The sequence below is a fragment of the Bubalus bubalis genome, chromosome 7 (assembly GCF_019923935.1).
Source record: "Bubalus bubalis isolate 160015118507 breed Murrah chromosome 7, NDDB_SH_1, whole genome shotgun sequence".
In the NCBI taxonomy this organism is placed as follows: Eukaryota; Metazoa; Chordata; class Mammalia; order Artiodactyla; family Bovidae; genus Bubalus; species Bubalus bubalis.
In genome coordinates, this window is record NC_059163.1 from 71209748 (window position 1) to 71236441 (window position 26694).

At 40.5% G+C, this 26694-nt stretch overlaps 1 protein-coding gene across 5 annotated transcripts in view; it reads right to left on the bottom strand.

The window, feature by feature from the left end:
- TBC1D19 (TBC1 domain family member 19) overlaps positions 1 to 26694 on the bottom strand; it is a 150025-nt gene that overhangs the window by 16506 nt on the left and 106825 nt on the right. For all 5 annotated transcript variants that reach the window (XM_044946024.2, XM_006071049.4, XR_006552316.2 and 2 more), the window contains 3 exons: positions 25511 to 25555; positions 2575 to 2607; positions 544 to 653 (listed from right to left, as the gene is read on the bottom strand). In XM_044946024.2, coding sequence (XP_044801959.1) covers positions 544 to 653; positions 2575 to 2607; positions 25511 to 25555 — 188 coding nt within the window. The remainder of the gene's footprint in view (positions 1 to 543; positions 654 to 2574; positions 2608 to 25510; positions 25556 to 26694) is intronic.

Below are 26694 nucleotides of genomic sequence, written 5' to 3' on the forward strand. Positions count from 1 at the left end.
TATGCTTCTCCTTGAATTTCTTGTTAAGGCCAAGGAGCCATCTACTGAATAAACACAAACAAAATATCTAGTTTGATAAAGGATAATTAGTCAAACATGATATTGAAAAAGAAGGGACAAATAAATGTTTAATTTTCATTAACAAAGATGATGATGATGATCATAATGACAATAAAAACAACTGCCACCTATTTACTGAACACCTGCCACACGAGCCAAGTACTACCCAAGTGCTTCATACTCTTCTTTACAGCACCACAGAAACTCAGCATTAACCTCATTTCAGAGATGAGGAAACCAGTGTTCAAAAACGTAGGCATCTTTGTCAAAGAAAACAATACAGACATTGCTATGCTTATTCTTTCAACATATAAAAGATAATTTAAATGCAAGTGATAAAGGACTTTTTCTTGTCATTATTATTTAAGTATCAATTTATTCTTTCATTTTTTCCATAGGAAAGCGATGCTTGACAATTTGTTTTTCTTAAGGTAAAAAAGAACAAATCAGAGTCTGGTTTGATCCAATTTTTTATGAACTTACAGAAGGATGAGAAGAGATGGAATGAAGCCTGAAGAAAAAACGCACATACATCTCACGGAATATCTGATACAGTTTGGAAGGTTCATGGTATAGAAAACAAAGTGGTGCAACTGAAAGAACAAGAAAAATTAATTGATAATATTGCAGAACTACTATAATCGAAAAATAAGTTCACAAACATAAAGGATAAATATTTTATAGTAATAATATTCATTCAAGTTTAAAATCATATATATTCTTTTTTCATGTTGAAAGGGAATATATGCACATGTAAAAACTGTCATTAAAAATTTTTTTTAATGGAGTAAATTATAAAATCCCAACAGTAGAATAACACAATGGAACCATATAAGGGTTTTAAAAATTCAAAGTAACTTTTTAAAATTACATAAAATCTCTCTCTTTTTAAATTGAAATAATAACAAAGTGACATCCAGGCAACTCATTTTTACTTTGTCCCACAAAGGATCTTTCAAAATTTTTAATTTTTGACATCAGGTAAGTAAAATATAAGATGATTTATGGCTAGCTTTTAGAAAGTTGGTCTTCAACTGATGGAATTTGAAAATTAAAATTCTGATTAACAGGCTATTGGTCAACATTGGCATATCCCAATATGTTTCTAGATAGTTTTCATAGGCTTTAAGTAAAACAACTCTAAGAATTTATTTCTCTAATGAATTTTTTGTGTGTGTTTGTGATAACAATCTCTAATTAATTTGAATTAAATTTTCTTTTGCACTGTTTGTTGCAATTAAGCACAGGTGGGTCAGCTCAACCAGATAGCCCACAGGTGAATGTCAGAAAGTCAGATTTTAAAATCAGATGCCAACCTGACAATATGATTCTTTCATCTGTGAACAGGCAGGAGCCAATGATGTATTTTGTACTCTGAGAATTGTTAGAAAATTTAAACTTCCTGACATCATTAACTGTTCTCTAAATTGCTCAAGTACACCTTTTAAAAACTATTTACTTGAAAAATGCTTGCAGTTGGATTATAAAAATAAAAGGATTAAAGGGCTTACATTTTATTATTAAAGGTAAAAATTTATATTCTTAACCTTGCTAGGTTTTCTATTTTAAATTCCTCACATATTTATAAAAGAGAAATATGCTGGAACCTCACTATAACAACATGTATTATGTTATGAAATTTTGATGGCTCAAGAGAATAAAGCCAAGCGAAGCATAATGCAAAATTCCTAGACACTCTGAATCCTCTTCGTTGTATGCTGGTTTTAAAACTTTTATATTATGTCATTCACCATGATGGTATGATGCTGAACACCCGAGGGTTTTTTTTTTTGTTTTTTTTTTTTTTTACAAAGAAAAGTGTTAATTTACTGCTGATTCTTTTTACAAAGGTAAACTTTATATTTCTGTTTAGTCTAAAGGTTGGGGAGGAGGAATAGTTGGGACAAGAATCTTCCACAAGTTCATATGTAAAGCAGATAAATGAAAAATTAAATGGCATTAAGGGAGAGAGCGTTCTCCTTCTTGCTTATCTTTGTGACGCTTCCTGCATGCCTCATTCAAAGACCTGTGAGGCAGAAAAGTGCTCGGGGCGCTCAAAGCTGCACACGTGTTTGCCACGTGTGCTTCAGGCTGCCCGCACACTTCAGTGTGACTGCTCTGCATACCAGCCAGTCTGAAGAAATCATGAGCTCACTCGGTGTTGTCCTTCCCTTTGCATTTTTTCTGATCTAGTATTTTTCAAAAAGACTTACGGGAATTAGTTTAGGAATTTTTACAGCTATTAAAACTAAATATCGGTGTGTATTTCTAATTTCTAGTGAATTTCTAGTGAATGGTAAACCACAGAACCATTTTCATGGTATGTTTAACTTCACAAGCAATCATCATCTCAGCAAAATTTTACTTGGACATATAAACAAATACCAAACCCAGTGTTTAACAGTTCACAATAACATTGCTGAATGTGTGGGTGATGCAATATAAAGTGTGAGGTTCATGTTTAAATTTTCTAAAGTGTTAACAAAACAGTGAGTATTTTAAAGCCTAACTTACCATACATTGAAAAGCCATGAAAAGGGATTACACCTAAAAAAAAAAAAAGTATTTCATTTCTATTAGTATACCCACGGAATTATTTTTTAGGTAAACTTTAGGGGATTAAAACCAAAAATAGAGAGCTTTGCTATTTTTGCTTCAACTTTGTTCATGAATGTCAGAAAGACTTAGTGATGGTAACCAACGAAATGATGTGCTTTTTAATAGTTTTAGAGAAGCAATCAAGAGGTTTTCAATACATATCCGGTTAACTTTCTATTGATAGAGCTGAAAATTAAGACTATGAGTATATGTGTTACAAAAACAGAACAAGGCAGATCACAGAACCAAGTTTAAGAACTAACTAATGGTCTCAGAAAGTCAATAGATTAAGTCCTTCTTGAAACAACTTCAACCTGTATATTAAATTTGTTAAAAGATAAGTGAGCATTTCAAGGTACCTCTTGTATAGATATATTCCCTTTAAACTTACCAAAAGTTACATCATAGGATGTGATTTGGAAAAAACATTGGTAGGAATATGGTATAAATTCAGTGTAATCTTTGGCAAGAATTATACAAAAGAACACATCTATTTAAAAGAAATACTTGAAGCCTGACTTGGTGTGCTAAACATCTTGTCACATTCTAAGTGAAAAATTAGAACTTGGACAGCTTAAGTTCAAAACAGAAGTTCTGTAATATATACACCACCATATATCTAACACAGTACTAGATCAGGCTGCAAACACAGAAGAAAAATGAGTTTAATGTTTTGAAAAATAGTACGGGAATACTTTATTCATCTGACATTTTCAGGGGCAAAACCATGGTGTCAGCAGAGACTTTAGAGGTCATCTAGAGTAAGTCCTAACAAAAGATTGTTCAGTCTCAGTCTAAAACTCATTCAGCAATAGGGGACACATTAATTCCCATTGAAACCAGTTAAAATTTTGAACAGGTTTAATTTAGGGGGAGTTATTTCTCATACAGAGTCAAACTCTGGCTCCTAGTAATCCCCACTTACTACTCCTAGTTCTGACCACAAAGGTCAGAACTAGCCTAACTTATCTTCTATGGAAACTTTCAGAAACATTGGAGGACACTGACTGTTCTTTCCCCTACTCTCAACAGCATCACCACCAAACTGGGTTTTCTGTGTGTGTGTGTGTGTGTGTGTGTGTGTGTTTTCTTGTTGTTGTTCTGAAAGTTTATGAGTTCCTTTAACAGTTCCCCAGGTGAAGTGGTCCTGAATAGTTTCTCTTTTCTATTCTCCTCTGGACAAACTATAGTTCACCACAGTCAAAGTGAGGTGACGGAAGCCTTCAAGCCTTTTTCTTCCCTACACAGCCTGGAGCTAAAGCACAGCATACTTGTGCAGTTGTTTCTGACCTAAATAAAGGGCTATATTCTTATATCTATTACATTTCCTCTTTGGTGAACCATTCCAATTTGAGACAATCCTGGATCCTCGTCCTGTTATCTAATGTATTCCCTCTTCTTCCTGGGTGTGCATTGCTGGAAAGTTTGATAAATGCACTACCTATGTCCTAATCTAGAGCATCAAAAAATGCTGAACAAGATAGAGGACAGGACTTGTCACTAGAGACCTCCTTCCACGCTGACAGTAATCCACTGATCAACACCCTACTGAGGGACACTAAGGGCACAGACCAGGTGTCAAGACAGACTTGGTGGGGTTCATATAGTTCTGTCATTTAAGAACATTGCGTGCCTTGTTTCTTAACTCCCCTAATTCTCAATTTCCTCATCTTGTATATCAGAGATAATACTAGAACTACATACATGACTAAATGAGAGATAATGACTACAGTCATTTGGGCTTCCCAGGTGGCTCAGTGGGTAAAGAATCCACCTGCAATGCAGGAGATACAGGAGATGAGGTTTCGATCCCCAGGTCGGAAAGATCCCCTGGAGAAGCGCATGGCAACCCACTCCAGTATTTTTGTCTGGAGAATTCCCATGGACAGAGGAGCCTGGTGGACTACAGCCCATGGGGTCACAAAGTGTCGGACATGACTGAAGCGATTGACTACACATGCATATACAACTATAGATTAGCCATTCATAAATAACGGCAATTATTGATATTATTATTCACAAATTAACTCATATTTCTATGATGATTCTAGAAGTAATTTTATCAAAAGAGAGTATGAGGAAAACAAAATATTATTCTGAACTAGTATGCCAGGCCAACCACCTTTAAAATTTTGTGCAGCATCACTCAAACTTCATAAGATATAATTCTCAGGATCTACCTTTTCCCATTTTCCCCTTGTCTTCCAGAACACAACACAGATTCATGTTGTTCAACTCTGTCTGAATCCCACCATGTTTATCATTTTCCTTATTGATCTCGATGTAATTAGCTTCCCTGTTCTCTCAGAACTGTCCTACTCTTCAAGCGCTTCACACCCAACTGCAGAATTCATTCCCCCCCACGCTGAGGCTGACGCCACTGAAATAAATTCCCTTGCTTGTCTGTTCTTTACCTCAAAGGTTTTGCACTCCTTTCATCTTTTTTCTCATTTCCCTTTAGGGAGGTCATTAGAGGGAGACATCTCCTCTCCCTTTTTCAGAGCTACCATCTTCACCTTTGTTCTTAATCCTGTTTCCTTCACTTTTTCTCACAGAAGTTAAGATCAGATCTGTGGCTTGTCTATGTGTGGTCTCTGGGCTAAGAATGGATTTTACATTTTTCAAAGATTATTTTAGAAAACAATAAAGAGTATTAAGAAGTACAGTTTGTGGCCAACAAAATTTTAAATATTTACTATTTGGCCTTTTACAGGACAAGTTTGCAAACCTCTGCTTTGGAATCCTGTCCCACCGATTTTCCTCCCCCCTCTTTTATGTTCATCATTTAATAAATACGTACTGAGTTTCTACTATGTGCCTGCCACTGCTCTGAGATCTGGAGCTTACTTTTTATCAAGGACAGGGAAGTCATGATGAAATAAGAGCACGTATGTCAGACAGTGACAAAGCCATGAAGAGGAATAATGGAGGCAAGTGGGGGCGGAGAAGACAAGGCCGGGGGAGGGAGGCGGTCTTAAGAGGTACTGAAGCTCTGGAGGTGAGAGTCACCTGGGAAGGGGTGACCTGGAGGCCCTGGGCTTCACGTGGTGACTGCCATGAACCGGGATGTTTCCTGAGGTGGATGGCCCAAAGGCAGAGAGTGGTGGCATTGGCTCTCACTCCTACTAGTGGAAGAGCAGAGGAAAGGGGTGGCTAGGTCTTATGGAAGTACTCCTCTCTCCAGTGTCTATTTTCACTGCAACCTTTCAGCCAAAGACATTATAAATACCTTCACTAATAACAAGAAGAAGAGGAGAAAGAGGACTTGTCCATTTTTTTTCCTGGACCTTACATTCCTGTCAAACAAATGTTTAATCTCTCTCCTCTTGAAGTCAAGCTTAATTCTAAAAACATGATCTGAATTAACTTCACTTCCTCATTATGTATCCCCAATTCCTTATAATCTGGTTTCTACTCCTCTCACCCCAACTCCTGATTGCTAACGTCTCCTCTGTGTGTGTGTCCTGCCCCGCAGCAACTGAAAGTCCCTTCTCTAGATTGAGCCCACCAGACCCCGTGCAGATCAGGCTCCCTGTCTCAGAAGCTTCTCAGTTTTTGGTTTTGTTTTGTTGTCTTTTGGGCTAGCTCTCTCTTCTACACACTTCTTAAATATGGCTACTTTGCAAAACTCTGTCATACTTGTTTTCTCTTTCCTTCCACTAGCATTCTCCTTATTAACCCATAATTCAAACAGTAAAAGCCCAGTTTCCTGCGCCTCCTTCTGGCCTGTCTAGTTCTGTAAACAACTCCTTGTCTCCCTAGGCTTCAAGGAAAAAAGCTTTGCTTTCTAGTCCTCCCTCAGCCCTTATACCTAAATGTGACTGTGTTCCTTTCTTGTCCCTTTACGATAAAGAAGGCTTAACTCTTCAGGATTCGGCCACTGTCTAACACAGCTTCATTTTTCTTCCCTACAAGCACAATTCTAATCCTGCCAAACTGACTGCCACCCTTTCAGCTTCTGGACCTTAGGAAAAGGGCTGTAAATGCTCCTCTACACTTGCAGCCACGTCCCAGCCTCACACCTAGGAGATTTTAAACAATACTCCTTCTAGAAAGATCCCCCTGACAGACTCCTACTTTCCATCCCCTATCACTCATTAGTCAGAACTCTTGTGTCAGCTGATTTCCCTGACTGATTGAGGTACCGCTTCTCCTCTGTGCGCCTAGATAACCCTGCACAATTCTGGCTCCACTTCTACCTGTGTATACTTAGGTTGCTTATTTCTCCTTTTTCCTTATCCAGTACTGTTCTTAGACCAAGGCAGGGGGACTTGGGAATAAGAGGCCTGTTATGGCCCTCCTCTGACTATACCCCTCACCCAGAATCCATGTCCCTCCTTTCAGACCACAACTCCAAGACTGATATCCCCAACCCAAAGGCCCTTAGCCAGAGTGCAGGGTCTGCACAGCCTCTTCAGTGGAGCCACTCTTCTGATGGATGCTGTCCTCAGGATGGAGAGGTGGTCAAAGGGTGGTCATTTGTGGAGTATGTGAACAGAGCTTGGACCTGTCTGTCCAGGTATGGGGTAGAGCCATGGTAAGAAGTGGGTGAGAGATACCACAGGCTAGGAACTTCTGAGGAGTCTTAAGCATTCTGAATTTGAAACTCACCTCCCAAATTGCTATAAAGGTATATTTTTCAAGACAAGAAAACCAAGTAGAATTTACTTAGCAGTTTATTAGCTTGACTTACATAGACTTATAGTAGGTTGGCTTCCAATTGTACTGGGCTTCCCTGTTAGCTCAGTTGGTAAAGAATCCACCTGCAATGCAGGAGACCCTGGTTCAGTTCTTGGGTTGGGAAGATCTGCTGGAGAAGGGATAGGCTACCCACTCCAGTATTCTTGGGCTTCCCTGTGGCTCAGCTGGTAAAGAATCTGCCTGCAATGCAGGAGACCTGGGTTCCATCCCTGGGTTGGGAAGATCCCCTGGAGAAGGGAAAGGCTACCCATTCCAGTATTCGTGCCTGCAGAATTCCATGGACTGTACAGCCCATGGGTCGCAGTCAGACAAAACTGAGTGACTTTCACTTTCACTTTTCAATTGTACACATGGCCTGAACCCTCCAAGTTAGGAATAGACTTTCCTTTATCTGCAAAATGAGGACAATACCAGTGAGGCTATAAAGATTAAATAAGAGGATGTATGTTATATGCCTAGCACAACACTTGATGCAAAGTCAGAACTTAACAAATGATGTTTTTGTTTTCTTATACTTTATTATAATTACTTCTGTTTTTCTCTCTTCCAATGTAATAAATCACTTGAGTACAAAAACTATTCCTTATTTATCTCTATCCCCAGAGGCAAGCTTAATGCCCAAAATATAAAAGGTATTCATTCAGTGTTTGTGGAATGAATATATGAAGTCCTAGAGAATCTACCTCTACCGTTTTTCAACTGTTCACTTCCTTCCGACTGCCAGGACTGAGTTCAGGCTCTGATGAACTCTTACCTATAGTCTGTAAGAGCCTCCAAAGTGGTAACCCTTCCCCAAAACTCTCTGCCTTCCAATGAACTATTGTAATGGTTCAGGTTATCTTCTAAAATGTTGGTGAGACCATGAAAAAGACCTCTATATCCATCGAGGATTTTCCCCTGACCATTCATCCACACACCAACTATTTGCTGAGTTTCTACTCACCCAATTAACCAATGTTTAAAAACCTACTCTGTAGCCTCTGGAGAAATTAAACTGAATATAACATTTTTTCTATTTATGGAATTCACATTCTAGCCTTATAATATAGGCTAAGTGTCTACAGAGTGAAATTCAAAACCTTTGATCTAGTCTTAACCATTCATGATGGCAATCTGAGCTATATCTACCTCTCCTTTGTCATCTTGATTCTGTACGTACTGTGGTACAGCCATGCTAGATTACTCATCATCAGAACACATCATGCATTTTCATACTTTGATAGCTTTGAACTTTGTAATTCTGTACAATGAATTGCTTTAATGTCTATCAAAACCTTGCTAAGGATAAGTATAATCTCAGAAAAACATACCACAATCTCTTAATCCTAATTAAATGCTGATTCTTCTGCAAAAATTCTTATGGCACTTTGTTCATATTTCCATCACTATAATTTCACTGTATTTTGTGTTATAATTAACTGTTAACAGATTGTTGGAGAGGGCAGTAAATATGTTTTATTCACCTTTTATGCATTTTATGGTGCCACAAACATGGTTAATAATGAATATACTTTTGCTGAATGTTGCTGCTGCTGCTAAGTTGCTCAGTCGTGTCCGACTCTGTGCGACCCCATAGACGGCAGCCCACCAGGCTCCTCTGTCCCTGGGATTCTCCAGGCAAGAACACTGGATTGGGCTGCCATTTCCTTCTCCAATGCATGCATGCATGCTACGTCGCTTCAGTCGTGTCTGACTATGCAACCCCATGGACAGCAGCCCACCAGGCTCCTCTGTCCATGGGATTCTCCAGGCAAGAATATTGGAGTGGGTTGCCATTTCCTTCTCTCTTGCTGAATGAGTGAAGGGTAGATGAATAAGTAAATGATGAATAGAGAAGGGGCAGGAAATTTATTGGTCTCTAGTTGGGAGATGAGGATTTCATTGTGGGCTTATCAAACTAGCTGGATAACTTTAGGAAAGCCATCAAATCTCATGAGCTTCAGTAATTGGTTGTCCTTAAAAGGGACTAATTGGAAGGCCTGATGTCACTGAAAAGACTGATGCTGAAGCTGAAGCTCCAATACTTAGGCCACCTGATGCAAAGAGCCACCTCACTGGAAAATACCCTGATGCTGGGAAAGACTGAGGGCAGGAGGAGAAGGGACGACAGAAGATGAGATGGTTGGCTGGCATCACTGACTCCATGGACATGAGTTTGAGCAAGCTTTGGGGATAGTGGAAGGACAGGGAAGCCTGCTGTGCTGCAGTCCACAGAGTCACAAAGAGTCAAACCAGACTTAGTGACTGAACAACAAAAAAAGGGACTAAGACGGTCTCCAAAATACCATCAAACTCTAGAATTAACAATTATGTCTAGGGCAAATATAGAAAAATTTGTGAGATCTGAGGAAAACTGAATATATGAGGATTGTGTCATGAGAATGGTAACATTCTTTACCAACTTAAAGGTCTTTTAAGGACTTCCCTATAGCTCAGATGGTAAAAAAAAAATCTGCCTGCAATACAGAAGACCCAGATTCAGTCCCTGGGTCAGGAAGATCCTCTGGAGAAGGGAATGGCAATCCATTCCAGTATTCTTGCCTGGAGAATCCCATGGACAGAGGAGACTGGTGGGCTATAATCTGTGGGGTCGAAAAGAGTCGGATACAACTAAGCGAGTAACACTACTACTACTACTATTACTACTACTAGTCTTTTGCTTTCTAAAAACAAAAAATTGAAAACCAGATTAGATACATGCTGAAGGTCAATATTCTTAATGACACTACAGCCACCAGCTTTAGTTCAAGGGAACACTTGCTGCTGCTGCTGCTGCTAAGTCGCTTCAGTCGTGTCCGACTCTGTGTGACCCCATAGACAGCACCCCACCAGGCTCCCCCATCCCTGGGATTCTCCAGGCAAGAACACTGGAGTGGGTTGCCATTTCCTTCTCCAATGCATGAAAGTGAAAAGTGAACGTGAAGTCGCTCAGTCCTGTCCGACTCTAGCGACCCCATGGACTGCCGCCTACCAGGCTCCTCCATCCATGGGATTTTCTAGGCAAAAGTACTGGAGTGGGGTGCCATTTCCTTCTCCAATGCATGAAAGTGAAAAGTGAACGTGAAGTTGCTCAGTCATGTCCGACTCAGCGATCCCATGGACTGCAGCCCATCAGGCTCCTCCATCCATGGGAACACTTAGGAGGGCCCAAAGATGAGTTTTCTTCTTTAATCTCTCCCTCTGTTTATATCTTTGGTTAAGTCTCTTTTTTCTCTTGTGAACACCCATCTTTTTCTATCTTCCCTAAATGCAGCTTTGTTTTATTTTCTTTACTGACTATAAACTTTTAACAAATAATTTTAAAAGTTCATCTTTGTCTAATCATGTTAACATGTGAAAGAAAAACTAAGCAAGCAAGATAAGTTCATCAATAGAGGCATATCTTGATACCTTACAGAAATAGAAATATGTATTATATCCTTCTAAAAACTAAATATCATACAGTATACTAACGCATATATGTGGAACTTAGAAAGATGGTAACGATAACCTGTATGCAAGACAGCAAAAGAGACACAGATGTATAGAACAGTCTTTTGGACTCTGTGGGAGAAGACGAGGGTGGGATGATTTGAGAGAATAGCATTGAAACATGTATATTATCATATGTGAAACAGATTGCCAGTCCAGGTTCAATGCATGAGACAGGCTGCTCACTGGTGGTGAGCACCAGGCTGGTGCACTGGGATGACCCAGAGGGATGGGATAGGGAGGGAGGTGGGAGGGGGGCTCAGGATGGGGAACACATGTACACCCATGGCTGATTCATGTCAATGTATGGCAAAAACCACCACAATATTGTAAAGTAATTAGCCTCCAATTAAAATAAATATAAAAAAATAAAAACTAAATATCAAAGCTGGCTGCTATTATACAAAACCCCTATATTCTCATTAAAAAATACTTTTTACTTCCTTTGTTCAGTACTGCAGAAACATTTGAGCAAGCAAATTAAGGTAGAAAACAATGAACATGTTACTATCATTATTTTTGTCTTCTACAGATAATAATTAAAGATGTCCTAAGTGTAGGAACACCTTAATCAGGACAGAGCACTTTTCATTATGAAGCATAGAGTGAATAAATTAGTCAACTGCCAAACAGCAAAAAGGAATGCTGTTTAAGATGACTCATGATTAATCACACTTTTACCACATTTCTCCCAAGTTCTGAAATCTATAGCTGGTGTATAAACAGCTAGGTTATAAGATATTTGAGGCAAGGGCCACAATTCATACTGTGTATTATCTTTAGCATCCAGCATACTGTCTTCTACAAGTGAGATGCTCAATATATGCTGTTAATGATGGGAATTTAAGCAATTATAATCATATACTTATATATGATATAAAAGTATAAGATATATATATTATATATGATATTAAATATATATCACATACATATGAACACATATGTATACATATATACATATCATACATGTGTACATGTGATAAATATAGATCATATACATATGATATTAAATTATATCATATGATATATTATACGATATGGCTTATATATGATATTAAAGTATAAGATTCATTTATCAGATCAGATCAGTTGCTCAGTGGTGTCCGACTCTTTGCGACCCCATGAATCGCAGCATGCCAGGCCTCCCTGTCCATCACCAACTCCCGGAGTTCACTCAGACTCACGTCCATCGAGTCAGTGATGCCATCCAGCCATCTCATCCTCTGTCGTCCCCTTCTCCTCCTGCCCCCAATCCCTCCCAGCATCAGAGTCTTTTCCAATGAGTCAACTCTTCGCATGAGGTGGCCAAAGTACTGGAGTTTCAGCTTTAGCATCATTCCTTCCAAAGAAATCCCAGGGCTGATCTCCTTCAGAATGGACTGGTTGGATCTCCTTGCAGTCCAAGGGACTCTCAAGAGTCTTCTCCAACACCACAGTTCAAAAGCATCAATTCTTCGGCGCTCAGCCTTCTTCACAGTCCAACTCTCACATCCATACATGACCACAGGAAAAACCATAGCCTTGACTAGACGGACCTTTGTTGGCAAAGTAATGTCTCTGCTTTTGAATATGCTATCTAGGTTGGTCATAACTTTCCTTCCAAGGAGTAAGCATCTTTTAATTTCATGGCTGTAGTCACCATCTGTAGTGATTTTGGAGCCCAGAAAAATAAAGTCTGACACTGTTTCCCCATCTATTTCCCATGAAGTGGTGGGACCGGATGCCATGATCTTCGTTTTCTGAATGTTGAGTTTTAAGCCAACTTTTTGATTCCTCACTTTCACTTTCATCAAGAGGCTTTTTAGTTCCTCTTCACTTTCTGCCATAAGGGACATGGACATCACCAGATGGTCAACACCGAAATCAGACTGATTATATCCTTTGCAGCCAAAGATGGAGAAGCTCTATACAGTCAGCAAAAACAGACCAGGAGCTGACTGTGGCTCAGACCATGAACTCCTTATTGCCAAATTCAGACTTAAATTGGAGAAAGTAGGGAAAACCACTAGACCATTCAGGTATGACCTAAATCAAATCCCTTATGATTATACACTGGAAGTGAAAAAGAGATTTAAGGGCCTAGATCTGATAGATAGAGTGCCTGATGAGCTATGGAATGAGGTTCATGACATTGTACAGGAGACAGGGATCAAGACCAACCCCATGGAAAAGAAATGCAAAAAAGCAAAATGGCTGTCTGGGGAGGCCTTACAAATAGCTGTGAAAAGAAGAGAAGCGAAAAGCAAAGGCGAAAAGGAAAGATATAAACATCTGAATGCAGAGTTCCAAAGAATAGCAAGAAGAGATAAGAAAGCCTTCTTCAGCGATCAATGCAAAGAAATAGAGGAAAACAACAGAATGGGAAAGACTAGGGATCTCTTCAAGAAAATCAGAGATACCAAAGGAACATTTCATGCAAAGATGGGCTCGATAAAGGACAGAAATGGTATGGACCTAACAGAAGCAGAAGATATTAAGAAGAGATGGCAAGAATACACAGAAGAACTGTACAAAAAAGATCTTCACGACCCAGATAATCATGATGGTGTGATCACTGACCTAGAGCCAGACATCCTGGAACGTGAAGTCAACTGGGCCTTAGAAAGCATCACTACAAACAAAGCTAGTGGAGGTGATGGAATTCCAGTTGAGCTATTCCAAATCCTGAAAGATGATGCTGTGAAAGTGCTGCACTCAATATGCCAGCAAATTTGGAAAACTCAGCAGTGGCCACAGGACTGGAAAAGGTCAGTTTTCATTCCAATCCCAAAGAAAGGCAATACAAAGAATGCTCAAACTACTGCACAATTGCACTCATCTCACACGCTGTAAAGTAATGCTCAAAATTCTCCAAGCCAGGCTTCAGCAATATGTGAACCGTGAACTTCCCGATGTTCAAGCTGGTTTTAGAAAAGGAAGAGGAACCAGAGATCAAATTGCCAACATCTGCTGCATCATGGAAAAAGCAAGAGAGTTCCAGAAAAACATCTATTTCTGCTTTATTGACTATGCCAAAGCCTTTGACTGTGTGGATCACAATAAACTGTGGAAAATTCTGAAAGAGATGGGAATACCAGACCACCTGATCTGCCTCTTGAGAAATCTGTACGCAGGTCAGGAAGCAACAGTTAGAACTGGACATGGAACAACAGACTGGTTCCAAATAGGAAAAGGAGTTCATCAAGGCTGTATATTGTCACCCTGTTTATTTAACTTATATGCAGAGTACATCATGAGAAACGCTGGACTGGAGGAAACACAAGCTGGAATCAAGATTGCTGGGAGAAATATCAATAACCTCAGATTCATTTATGAATAAGCAATTAATATATAATATAAGAGGCTCTCAATAACTCCATGTTGAAATTACAAATGGCCCACAAAGTCATACAGACATGAATTTGGGTCTTGTGTGTCTCCAGGAAAGTTACTAACACTCTGAGTCTCTATTTTCATTTTTAAAAGTGAGGTTAAATAATACTACCTTCACAGGGCTATATAATACTAAAGCACCAATGAGTTAATGTATTCAAAGCGCATCACAGTATAGTATTTAGTACACAGCCAGTGCTCACTAATTATAGTATATTTTGTACTATAAAGGGAGACTACCACACTTGGGCATCAGCTTAAACCTAAGAAAATCTTTCTTTCATCAGTATTAAATAGAGGTTCACTTCTGCTTAATTAAGATTAACCTGGGCTTAAGATTCCAGAAAAGTGTACATAGACTGCTCTGTTGAAAAAGGATAAAGTCAGATTCTGACACACAAAAGTAGGAGGCATAAGAAGCAATGAATTCATTAACACTCTAGGGCACATACCACCTAAAACATTTCTTTGATCTCAAAGCCTGTCATGTTCTTGGCCAGTTTTTCAAAATCCTTTCCTTTGCCTCTCACCACTTCAGTGTTTCAACGGTCAAGTTTCATCCACCTGGCCTTCATCCAAGAGTGCACTTCAAACCAGCATCGGGATGCTTGGGACACCATCTCTAATCTGGCCTCAGAGTTCTGCAAGTCTGCTATGAATGGTTATTTTAAGATCCTAGCCTACCTTTATCTAACTGAAGAAAGCCTAAATTATTAACTGCCTACTCCATTCAACAGAAATAACTTTATAAAGTAATGATTCAATGGGCCTTTGACATAGCCCAGAGTGGTAAACATCATCAACAAAAATAAATCTTGAACTGGATGAGATATAAATAGTAAATATGACTCAGAAAATACCCCAACTTATGAACATGCTTTGCACTTACTAAATATTTTCCCTTAATTTTCTCATTGTCTCTATTAATATTTAGCATTTACAGTTGTACCATAATACTAACATCCGATTCACTTTAACACCACTTCAGTTGAAAGCAAATTTCTACTCTCTTTCATTTGGGATTACTCAGTACAGCTTACTTAATTCATTTGCTGAAATAATCATTTCCTTTGTTTATTTTCATCCCACATGTAGCCTACAGGTCAGTAAGTGTAAGCACTAGGACACTGGTCAAATTGTTTTCTACTATTTCTGCTATCTTTCTGAATTGGAATTTCCGAGTATGATTTTGTTACTTTATTTTGGTAGTTAAAAGTTCCCCAAACATCAGAGCATAATCATATTTAAATATACCTCTAGAAATCATATTTTAAACAATCAGTTTTTCAGATAATGTCCAAAGTTACACATGAAATTAGGTTATGAGATGTTTTTAATTTAGATAACAAAGTATATTGCCATTTATCAACCTGACAAGATTTAAACTGATATATTTTTCTTATTTCTTCCAAGAATCTTTCCTGAGAAGGCTCTGAGTTTTTGTTTCTGCCTGACTTCTGGGCTCTATGCAAGCAGGAAGTGAAAGCTAAGGAAGAGCTGTAAATGGCCTAAGCCTTGGCAGACTTTCTACATGCTTTAATCAGCAAAGACTGGGAAATTTTTTTTTGGTTTGAGAAGGAAATCTCTGTCAAATTTCTAACTGGTCACTAAGCTAACAGAACAGAGACTTCACAGGGCACTCAATACAAAAAAAGATAACCTTTACAAAAGCAGTTCAGAAAAGGCATAAACAACAGCTCACAACAGCAACAAGTTCTGGGAGGGGAGAAAGTCTGATTTTCAGAGTTAGCACATTAAGAGTCCCTTGGACTGCAAGAAGAGCCAACCAGTCCATTCTGAAGGAGATCAGCACTGGGATTTCTTTGGAAGGAATGATGCTGAAGCTCAAACTCCAGTACTTTGGCCACCTCATGCGAAGAGTTGACTCATTGGGAAAGACTCTGATGCTGGGAGGGATTGGGGGCAGGAGGAGAAAGGGACAAGAGAGGACGAGATGGCTGGATGGCATCACTGACTCGATGGACGTGAGTTTGAGTGAACTCCAGGAGTTGGTGATGGACAGGGAGGCCTGGCATGCTGCGATTCATGGGGTCGCAAAGAGTTGGGCATGACTGAGCGACTGAACTGAACTGAATAGTCAAGATATCCGGTTATCAACAACAAAAAAATTATTATGCATGCAAATAAATAAGGAAACATAATCCATTCACAGGGAAACAATAAATTAATAGAAACTGCCCCTAAAGAAGCCCAGACATTGGACTTACTAGATAAAACTTTAGATTGACTGTCTCCCTACCTGACCTGGCCCCTGGCCCGTTTACCTCTCCTGCCTCATCTTGTGCCAACTTCTGTTTTGCTCACTGTCATCAGTCACAGTGACCATCTGTTATTCTTTAGATCATCGAGTATGCTCCTCTCAGGCCTTTAAAAATGCTGTGCGTTCCCCATGGGGTGTGCTCTCCTCCTTCTTCGCGTGGCTCCTCTGTATATTCTGGGCTCTGTTCACATTCTACCTCCCCAGAGGCATTTCTCCTGACGCCCTTCTCTATAACAGCTGTGCCCTCCCCACCTCCCTACCTCCTATCAATTTCTGTTCCCTTTAATTGTTCACGTCATCACTCTCTGAAATTATTTTCAGTTGTTTACGTTAGCTACTTGTTCCCTTATGGTAGAAAGTGAAGAGGAACTAAAGAGCCTCTTGATGAAGGTTAAAGAGGAGAGTGAAAAACCTGGCTTAAAACTCAACATTCAAAAGACTAAGATCATGGCATCTGGTCCCTCACTTCATGGCAAACAGATGGGGTAACAGTGGAAACAGTGACAGACTTTATTTTCTTAGGCCCCAAAATCACTGCAGATGGTGACTGTAGCCATGAAATTAAAAAACACTTACTCCTTGGAAGAAAAGCTATGACCAACCTAGACAGTGTATTAAAAAGCAGAGACATTACTTTGCCAACAAAGGTCCGTCTAGTCAAGGCTATGGTTTTTCCAGTAGTGATGTTTGGATGTGAGAGTTGGACCATAAAAAGAAGGCTGAACACTGAAGAATTGATGCTTTTGAACTGTGGTGTTGGAGAAGACTCTTGAGAGTCCCTTGGATAGCAAAAAGACCAAACCAGTCAATCGTAAAGGAAATCAACCCTGAGTATTCTTTGGAGGGACTGATACTGAAGCTGAAGCTCCAATACTTTGTCCACCTGATGCAAAGAGCTGACTCACTGGAAAAGATAGAAGACAGGAGGAGAAGGAGATGACAGAGGACAAGATGGTTGGGTGGCATCACCAATTCAATGGACATGAGTTTGAGCAAGCTCTGAGAGATGGTGAAGGACAGAGACGCCTGGCGTGCTGCAGTCCAGGGGGTCACAAAGAGTTGGACACAACTGAGCGACCGAACAACAACAGCAACACTTGTGTACTTGTTTTTAGGATGTTTATAGGATGTCTCCCTCCCAATGTCAAGGTCCTTGGCAGCAGGTACTTTATCTCTGCCCTTTACTGTGGTTCACCCACCTAGGAGAGGGAGCCAGAACAGGGCCAAATAAGTATTCATTAAATGAATAGGGACAAGTTACACATGTTGAAATAAAAATAAAAACAATAAAAGCTTAAAAATTTCCCATGATGAGTCTCCTCCAGCTCAGAAATTTTTGCTCACTGGTTGTCTAATGAACCTACTAGAGAAAGTCTTTCCACTGTAATGTCCAGTGCCACAGGGGCCTGTTATTTATTTCCATCCTAGGAAAGGAGACCTCAGGAGGGGAAGTGATTGAGCAAACCTCTGCCCCCTTTAAGCACCTGCCAGGTCAGGGATGGAGGGTGTGTCTGTGAGCTGCAGGCAAAGCTCTCTGGGTGAGGCCCTGTGACCATGAAGGCCAGGCCACTTTTGATGGTGGTGGTGGCAGAGGTATCCTTGAGAGTTCAAGGTAATCCTGTCTTTGGCAGAGGTTGAAAATAGGGCAGGTAATATAAAAATGTTGCTTAGTATTGCCTTAAGAGTAAACGGACAGTGACTGACTGCTCCCTGTCTCTTTTTATCTGAAATTTCAGACTCAATCCTCAGAGAAGAGTCCTCTCTGATTCTGGTAAGGCTCTAAAACAACCTGAGAAAAGAAGTGATCCTTAAGTATTAAGTTTATGAACAGCTGTGGGTTTACTTCATTAAGCATTAAGCTATTTTTTTTCCTGGATGAGACTGTTTCTAGGACCTATTACGTACACTTACCTTTTTAATCTCAGTTCCCTGGTGGCTCAGACGGTAAAAGAGTTGGCCTGCAATGCAGAAGAGCAGGTTCGATCCCTGATGCTGACCCTGACGCTGAGAAAGACCCTGATCCTGGGAAAGATTGAAGGCAGGAGGAGATGGGGATGACAGAGGATGAGATGGTCAGATGGCATCACTGACTCAATGGGCATAAGTTTGAGCAAGCTCCGGGGGATGGTGAAGGACAGGGAAGCCTGGCGTGCTGCAGGCCATGGGGTCGCAAAGACTTGGACACGACTGAGAGACTGAACAACAACAACCTTTTCAATGGGGCTTCCCTGGTGGCTCACATGGTGAAGGTAAAGAATCTGCCTGCATGCAGGAGTCCTGGGTTTGATGTCTGGGTCTCAAAGATCCTCTGGAGAAGGGAATGGCAATCCACTTCAGTATTCTTGCCTAGAGAATTCCATGGACAGAGGAGTCTGACTGGCTACAGACAGTCCTTGGGGTCGCAAAGAGTAGGACACATGACTAACACACACACCTTTTCAATACATAAACCCCTTAATTTTCTAAAAGATACTCAATGAATTCAGTAACATTTTTCTGAGGTAGTGGGACATGGTGATTAAGAATATTGCTTCTAGTGGCTCAGTGGAGAAGAATCTGCCTGCCAATGCAGGAGAACAGGGTTCAATCCCTGGGCTTGGAAGATCCCACATGCTGCAGAGCAACTAAGCCGGTGCGCCACAGTTACTGAGCCCATGTGCTCTAACTGCTGAAACACCTAGAGTCTGTGCTCTGCAACAAGAGAAGCCATTGCAAAGAGAAGCCTACACCCTGCAACTTGAGAGTAGCCCCCACTTGCGGCAACTAGCAAAAAAAAGCCCACACAGCAATGAAGACCCAGCACAGCCAAAAATAAATAAATAAATAAAATTAAAAAAAGAATATTGCTTCTGAAGTCAAAGAGCTTGCATTCAAAGCTGGGCTTTGCCACTGGGCAAGTTAACACTGTGCCTCAGCTCCTCTATCTGTAAGTAGGGATAATACTAGTAGTTGCCTGAGAAGGTTCTTGTAACCGATTAAATGAATTAATACATATAATGTATGTAGCACACTCCCTACTACATTTCTGCATGGAAAATGTTAGCTGATACTGATGACTACTATTACTATTGTTGCTATAACAATATTTTTTTCTTGGTGCCTTAAGCTCATTATAAAAGTCTCAGATTACTATATGTGTTACAACCTAATGATACTTTTTTAAAGGGAAGAAGGCTATTGGCTTTTACATAAAATGGTCCCAGACTGATTTGCAGGTGTGCTTTTATATGCTGTTTTATAGCTTTTCTATTTTTCTTTGCGAGGTCTCTGATTTTCACTTCTACTGTTGTTTGTCATTCTCCAGTCTATATCAGCTTCTTTTCATTCTTTTTTTTTTACAGAGGTATGCTGCTGCTGCTGCTGCTGCTAAGTCGCTTCAGTCGTGTCCGACTCTTTGCGACCCCATAGACAGCAGCCCACCAGGCTCCCCTGTCCCTGGGATTCTCCAGGCAAGAACACTGGAGTGGGTTCAGTTCAGTTCAGTTCAGTTGCTCAGTCGTGTCCAACTCTTTGCAACCCCATGAATCACAGTACGCCAGGCCTCCCTGTCCATCACAAACTGCTGGAGTTCACTCAGACTCAAGTCCATCGAGTCAGTGATGCCATCCAGCCATCTCATCCTCTGTCATCCCCTTCTCCTCCTACCCCCAATCCCTCCCAGCATCAGTCTTCCAATGAGTCAGCTCTTCGCATGAGGTGGCCAAAGTACTGGAATTTCAGCTTCAGCATCATTCCCTCCAAAGAAATTCCAGGGCAGATCTCCTTCAGAATGGACTGGTTGGATCTCCTTGCAGTCCAAGGGACTCGAAAGAGCCTTTTCCAACACCACAGTTCAAAAGCATCAATTCTTCGGTGCTCAGCCTTCTTCACAGTCCAACTCTCACATCCGTACATGACCACAGGAAAAACCATAGCCTTGACTAGATGGACCTTTGTTGGCAAAGTAATGTCTCTGCTTTTGAATATGCTATCTAGGTTGGTCATAACTTTCCTTCCAAGGAGTAAGCGTCTTTTAATTTCATGGCTGCAGTCACCATCTGCAGTGATTTTGGAGCCCAGAAAAATAAAGTCTGACACTGTTTCCCCATCTATTTGCCATGAAGTGATGGGACCAGATGCCATGATCTTCATTTTCTGAATGTTGAGCTTAAAGCCAACTTTTTCACTCTCCACTTTCACTTTCATCAAGAGGCTTTTGAGTTCCTCTTCACTTTCTGCCATAAGGGTGGTGTCATCTGCATATCTGAGGTTATTGATATTTCTTCTGGCAATCTTGATTCCAGCTTGTGTTTCTTCCAGTCCAGCGTTTCTCGTGATGTACTCTGCATAGAAGTTAAATAAGCAGGGTGACCATATACAGCCTTGACGTACTCCTTTACGTATTTGGAACCAGTCTGTTGTTCCATGTCCAGTTCTAACTGTTGCTTCCTGACTTGCACACAGATTTCTCAAGAGGCAGGTCAGGTGGTCTGGTATTCCCATCTCTTTCAGAATTTTCCACAGTTTATTGTGATCCACACAGTCAAAGGCTTTGGCATAGTCAATAAAGCAGAAATAGATGTTTTTCTGGAACTCTCTTGCTTTTTCCATGATGCAGCAGATGTTGGTAATTTGATCTCTGGTTCCTCTGCCTTTTCAAAAACCCATAAACCAAGTTTATTAGGCATGTGTGTCAAATAAAAGCTAATATATGCTAAACTAAGTTGGAAAAGCTCTTCTATGAATAGAGGAAAGGAACTTGATTCCATGGACATCTCATTTGGCCCTTCAGAGATAATTATTTTTTATTTCTCAATCCTTATATAACTATAAAATTAAGTTTCTGGGGAGACAGATGTAACAAAGGTTACACATACATGTTAAAAGTAAAAAGCCTCTAATTTGGCTTTTTAAATACTCATTTAAGTCCCATCACTTCATGGCAAATAGATGGGGAGACAGTGGAAACAGTGTCAGACTTTATTTTTCTGGGCTCCAAAATCACTGCAGATGGTGATTGCAGCCATGAAATTAAAAGATGCTTACTCCTTGGAAGGAAAGTTATGACCAACCTAGATAGCATATTCAAAAGCAGAGACATTACTTTGCCAACAAAGGTCCGTCTAGTCAAGGCTATGGTTTTTCCAGTAGTCATGTATGGATGTGAGAGTTGGACTGTGAAGAAAGCTGAGTGCTGAAGAATTGATGCTTTTGAACTCTGGTGTTGGAGAAGGCTCTTTCGAGTCCCTTGGACTGCAAGGAGATCTAACCAGTCCATTCTGAAGGAGATCAGCCCTGGGATTTCTTTGGAAGGAATGATGCTAAAGCTGAAACTCCAGTATGGCCACCTCATGCGAAAAGTTGACTCATTGGAAAAGACTCTGATGCTGGGAGGTTATGGGGGCAGGAGGAGAAGGCAACAACAGAGGATGAGATGGCTGGATGGCATCACCAACTTGATGGACGTGAGTTTGAGTGAACTCCAGGAGTTGGTGATGGACAGGGAGGCCTGGCGTGCTGCAATTCATGGGGCCACAAAGAGTCGGACACGACTGAGTGACTGAACTGAACTGAAAGTCCTACTACAATGAGATCCTGGAGGAACAAAAATGAATGCTATAGTCCTGAACCTCACAAGGCCTACAATGTAGAGGGGGTGATAAAGCATATAAAACCAATGCCAAGAAAATATAATATGAGATAGCAAAGATTTTCACAGTGGGTACTATGAGAGTCTAGAAGAAGGGCCCTTAACCTCACCTGGGGATCCAGGGAAAGGTTCCTGAAGAGGATCATGCCTGAGCTGAACCTGGAGGGCAGCCAGGTGAAGAAAGGCTGAGTGGGCTATTGCAATCACAGGACCAGGAGAGGTAATGAGGCAGGAAGCAGCATACTGCTTCTGTGAGAGTATGCTTGTGCAAAGAGTTACTAATTTGATATTCTGTGATTTTTAAAAAAGTAAAATAGGAAATTGTGAGAAATGAAGCTAGGAGTTAGACTGAATAGGGGCCAGAGTCAAGAGGGACCTTCTTATGCTTCCTGAGAGGTTTGGATATTGCTTGTAAAGAAATGCAGAGCCATTAAGAAACTTTAGGGAGAAAAATGACAAATTTCAGATTTTCCTTTTAGATATATAACTCAGACAGCACTGCAAAAAACAGAACAAGGCCAGAAAAGCCTGGAGGAAGGGAAACCAGTTAGGTGTCTCAGTTCTGTTCAGTTCAGTCACTCAGTCGTGTCCGACTCTTTGCAACCCCATGAACTGCAGCACACCAGGCCTCCCTGTCCATCACCAACTCCTGGAGTCCACCCAAACCCATGTCCATTGAGTCGGTGATGCCATCCAACCATCTCATCCTCTGTCATCCCCTTCTCCTCCTGCCCTCAATCTTTCCCAGCATCAGGGTCTTTTCCAATGACTCAGCTCTTCGCATCAGGTGGCCAAAGGACTGGAGTTTCAGCTTCAACATTAGTCCTTCCAATGAACACCCAGGACTGATCTCCTTTAGGATGGACTGGTTGGATCTCCTTGCAGTCCAAGGGACTCTCAAGAGCCTTCTCCAACACCACAGTTCAGCAATTCTTCGGCGCTCAGCTTTCCTTTGTAGTCCAACTCTCACATCCATACATGACCACTGGAAAAATCATAGCTTTGACTATACAGACCTTTGCTGACAAAGTAATGTCTCTGCTTTTTAATATGCTGTCTAGGCAAAGAGTCGGACACGACTGAGCAACTGAACTGAACTGAACTGAACTGAGGCTGGCCATAACTTTCCTTCCAAGGAGTAAGCGTCTTTTAATTTCATGGCTGCAGTCACCATCTGCAGTGATTTTGGAGCCCAAAAATAAAGTCAGCCACTGTTTCCACTGTTTTCCCATCTATTTGCCATGAAGTGATGGGACCGGATGCCATGATTTTAGTTTTCTGAATGTTGAGCTTTAAGCCAACTTTTTCACTCTCCTCTTTCACTTTCATCAAGAGGCTCTTTAGTTCTTCTTCAGTTCCTGCCATAAGGGTGGTGTCATCTGCATATCTGAGGTTATCGATATTTCTCCTGGCAATATTGATTCCAGCTTGTGCTTCCTCTAGCCCAGCGTTTCTCACGATGTACTCTGCGTCTGTTGCTGCTGCTAAGTCGCTTCAGTCGTGTCCGACTCTGTGCGATCCCATAGACGGCAGCCCACCAGGCTCCCCCGTCCCTGAGATTCTCAAGGCAAGAACACTGGAGTGGGTTGCCATTTACTTCTCCAATGCATGAAAGTGAAAAGTGAAAGTGAAGTTGCTCAGCCGTGTCCAACTCTTAGCAACCCCAAGGACTGTAGCCCACCAGGCTCCTCCATCCATGGGATTTTCAAGGCAAGAGTACTGGAGTGGGGTGCCATTGTCTTCTCCGAGTCTGTATCTGCTGGTGTCTAAAGGCTGAATGAGGGCAAGGTAATAGTTATGATGATGCCACGAGGGTCCCAGATGGGTTTTGAAGATAAAATTGGAATATCCTCATGATTTGTTGGAGGAAGAGGATCCAAGACTGAAAAGAATCATGATGACTACCAGATGTTAGGCCTTGAATGACTGGCAGGCACACTTAAGTGAGAGAGAAACAGTTCAGTATTTGGGTTTTTGTTGTTGTTGTTGTTCTGTTTTTTTAAATTTAATCTTGCTTTTTTTTTTCTTTTATAAATATGAAAGTTAATTCACTTCAGCTTAAGACATGTTAAGTTTGAGTTAAATAATGTAGAAGTCAGAACTGAATTAACAAATAGAAGAGCAATTAACAAACAGAAGCAAGAGAGCAGATAAGAAGTCCTAGGAAAATGTGTGAAAAGAAGAGCTGTACAGGGGAAAAAAAGAAGAGCAGCAGAACGAGGGTGGGGTGGGCCGCTGGAACTCCAGTGCTCAAGGAGGGGCAGAGGAGGGTGGCCTGGGACAGAAGTGAGAGGTACAAGGAGACAGCCTTGTGCTCTCTTGGCACTGTCTGTGAGTTTCGTGTGGGCTGGTCAATAAAGAAGCTAAGCCCAGCTTGTAAGTCGCATCTGTTGAGCACTTACTACACATCCAGCACTGTGCTTAGGAGATACAGTGTATCTCCTTTAATCTGTTACCCATGTGCTATAGATGACCAATCAAGTCTGGTGAAATGCATAACTTACCCAAGGTCATAGGGTGAGCTGCAAGAACTGGGATCTGAACCCAGGTCTACAGGATTACAAAGGCCATGGTCTTAACTCTGCTGGAGTAAAATAACTTTTTCAGGATGCCACTTTATATTATGATAATAAGGACTGCTATATAGTGCTTTTCCAAGGAGCATATCTTTAAAACTAAGAATTTCAAAAGGAGTCATTAATCATTTGATCACTTTAATCAAAATACACAAGAAATACACATATTTCTTGAAATATTTTTTATTTCATAAATACTACACTCGTCAAGAGGCTTCCCTCCTAGTTCAGTTGGTAAAGAATCTGCCTGCAATGCAGGAGACCTGGGTTTGATTCCTGGGTGGGGAAGATGCTCTGGAGAAGGAAATGGCAACCCACTCCAGTATTCTTACCTGCAGAATCCCATAGACAGAGGAGCCTGGCGGGCTACAGTCCATGGGGTCCCAAGAGTCACACAGGACCTAGCGACTAAACCACCACCGCCACCACCACACTTGTCAAACCATGAGAACAACAAAGTGCAACCCACGGCAACCCACTCACTGGGGCACTGCTCCAATAAGGCCACGGGAAGGCACTGGACAGATGAGTTAGTGTCCTTCAGAGGAAAGCCACATGCCCTGCACTTAGCACCTGAGTCTTCTTAGCTTGCTCACAAATACTATTACTGGTCTCAAGGGGAATCAGAAAGGACATGCACAGCTCAGCACAAACCTACCACAAATATGGAAAACTTCATTAGAATAGTTATTCTACAGAAGGTTTATTTTAGATGATAAATTATTGTTCATTTAAAGATAGAGAATAATAAAGTCACATTCCTATTATAAAAGTTGTAATTTTCCTATTTCCCACTAGAGGAAGCAATAACATTACTCTTACCATTTGGTGGATAAAAGACAGCATATTCTTCTAGTCCTAGTTTTCCTGTAAGAGAAAAAACACACAGAGTTCCAATATTGTTAAATAAAATAGAAAAAACTTTAAAAATTAACTAACTTTGTGAATATACTAATAATTAGTGGAATTTTAAAAACTACTATAGTACAATCTCCTTTCATTTCATAAGAAATTAATTTGAAAATATGCCAGCCAATCTTCTGGTATCAGCAAATCCTTTCATCAATGAAGGTTAACAATGAAAATTTAAGTACAAGGCAAGTGATGCAAATAATTTAAAAAACAAATGTTTTCAAGCGCCTTAAGCACTTAAGAGCAGCATCTATTTGTAAGCACAGAATTGTTGTATTAATTATAAGTAATTCAATTTTTGTCATTAAAGTAAGTCTAAGCTTTGTAATACCTCATTAGTTTACCATTTTTATGGAATGGGAGAAGAGTTTAAATTAAATATCTATCACTGAACAGTGGTCATATTTTCTGAGTCCTTAAACAATTAATATGATCTAAAGTGTGAAAGTTGCTTAGTCATATCTAACTCTTTGTGACTCTATGGACCATAGCCCACCAGGTTCCTCTGTCCATGGGATTCTCTAGGCAAGAATACTGGAGTGGGTTGCTATTCCCCTCTCTAGGGGATCTTCCTGACCCAGGGATCAAATCTGGGTCTCCTGCACTGCAGGCAGATTCTTTAGTCTGAGTCACAGAATAAATATTTGAAGTCAACATTGTCTCAGAAAATTAAAGTATATTCACCACAACTAAATGTTTAAAGGAGTTTAAAAATTTTTCTCCTCAAAACATTTAAAGGTCTGAGGTTTTTCCCACCTTCCACTGAAGTGTGAAAAAGTAGGTAACGTTTATTTCGATGGTTTTTCCAACGCTGTTGAGTCTACTGAAAAGACATATGCATTTTTGCATTTGACTTTAAGGCAAGATTTTAATTAAAACAATTTTTGTATTTCTTGTTGGGAATTGTGGCAGAGAAAAAATGGAGAACTGGATGAGCAGTTTAGGTTAAGGTGGAGACAACAAGGATTGATCTTGTGAGTAAGAAGAAAATGAAATGATAGACAGATGGTAGGTTGACAGGTATCCAGAGGGATGGATGACAGAGAATACCTGCTGAGTACTCAATACTGGGCTAGGTGCCAAGAGGCAAGCAG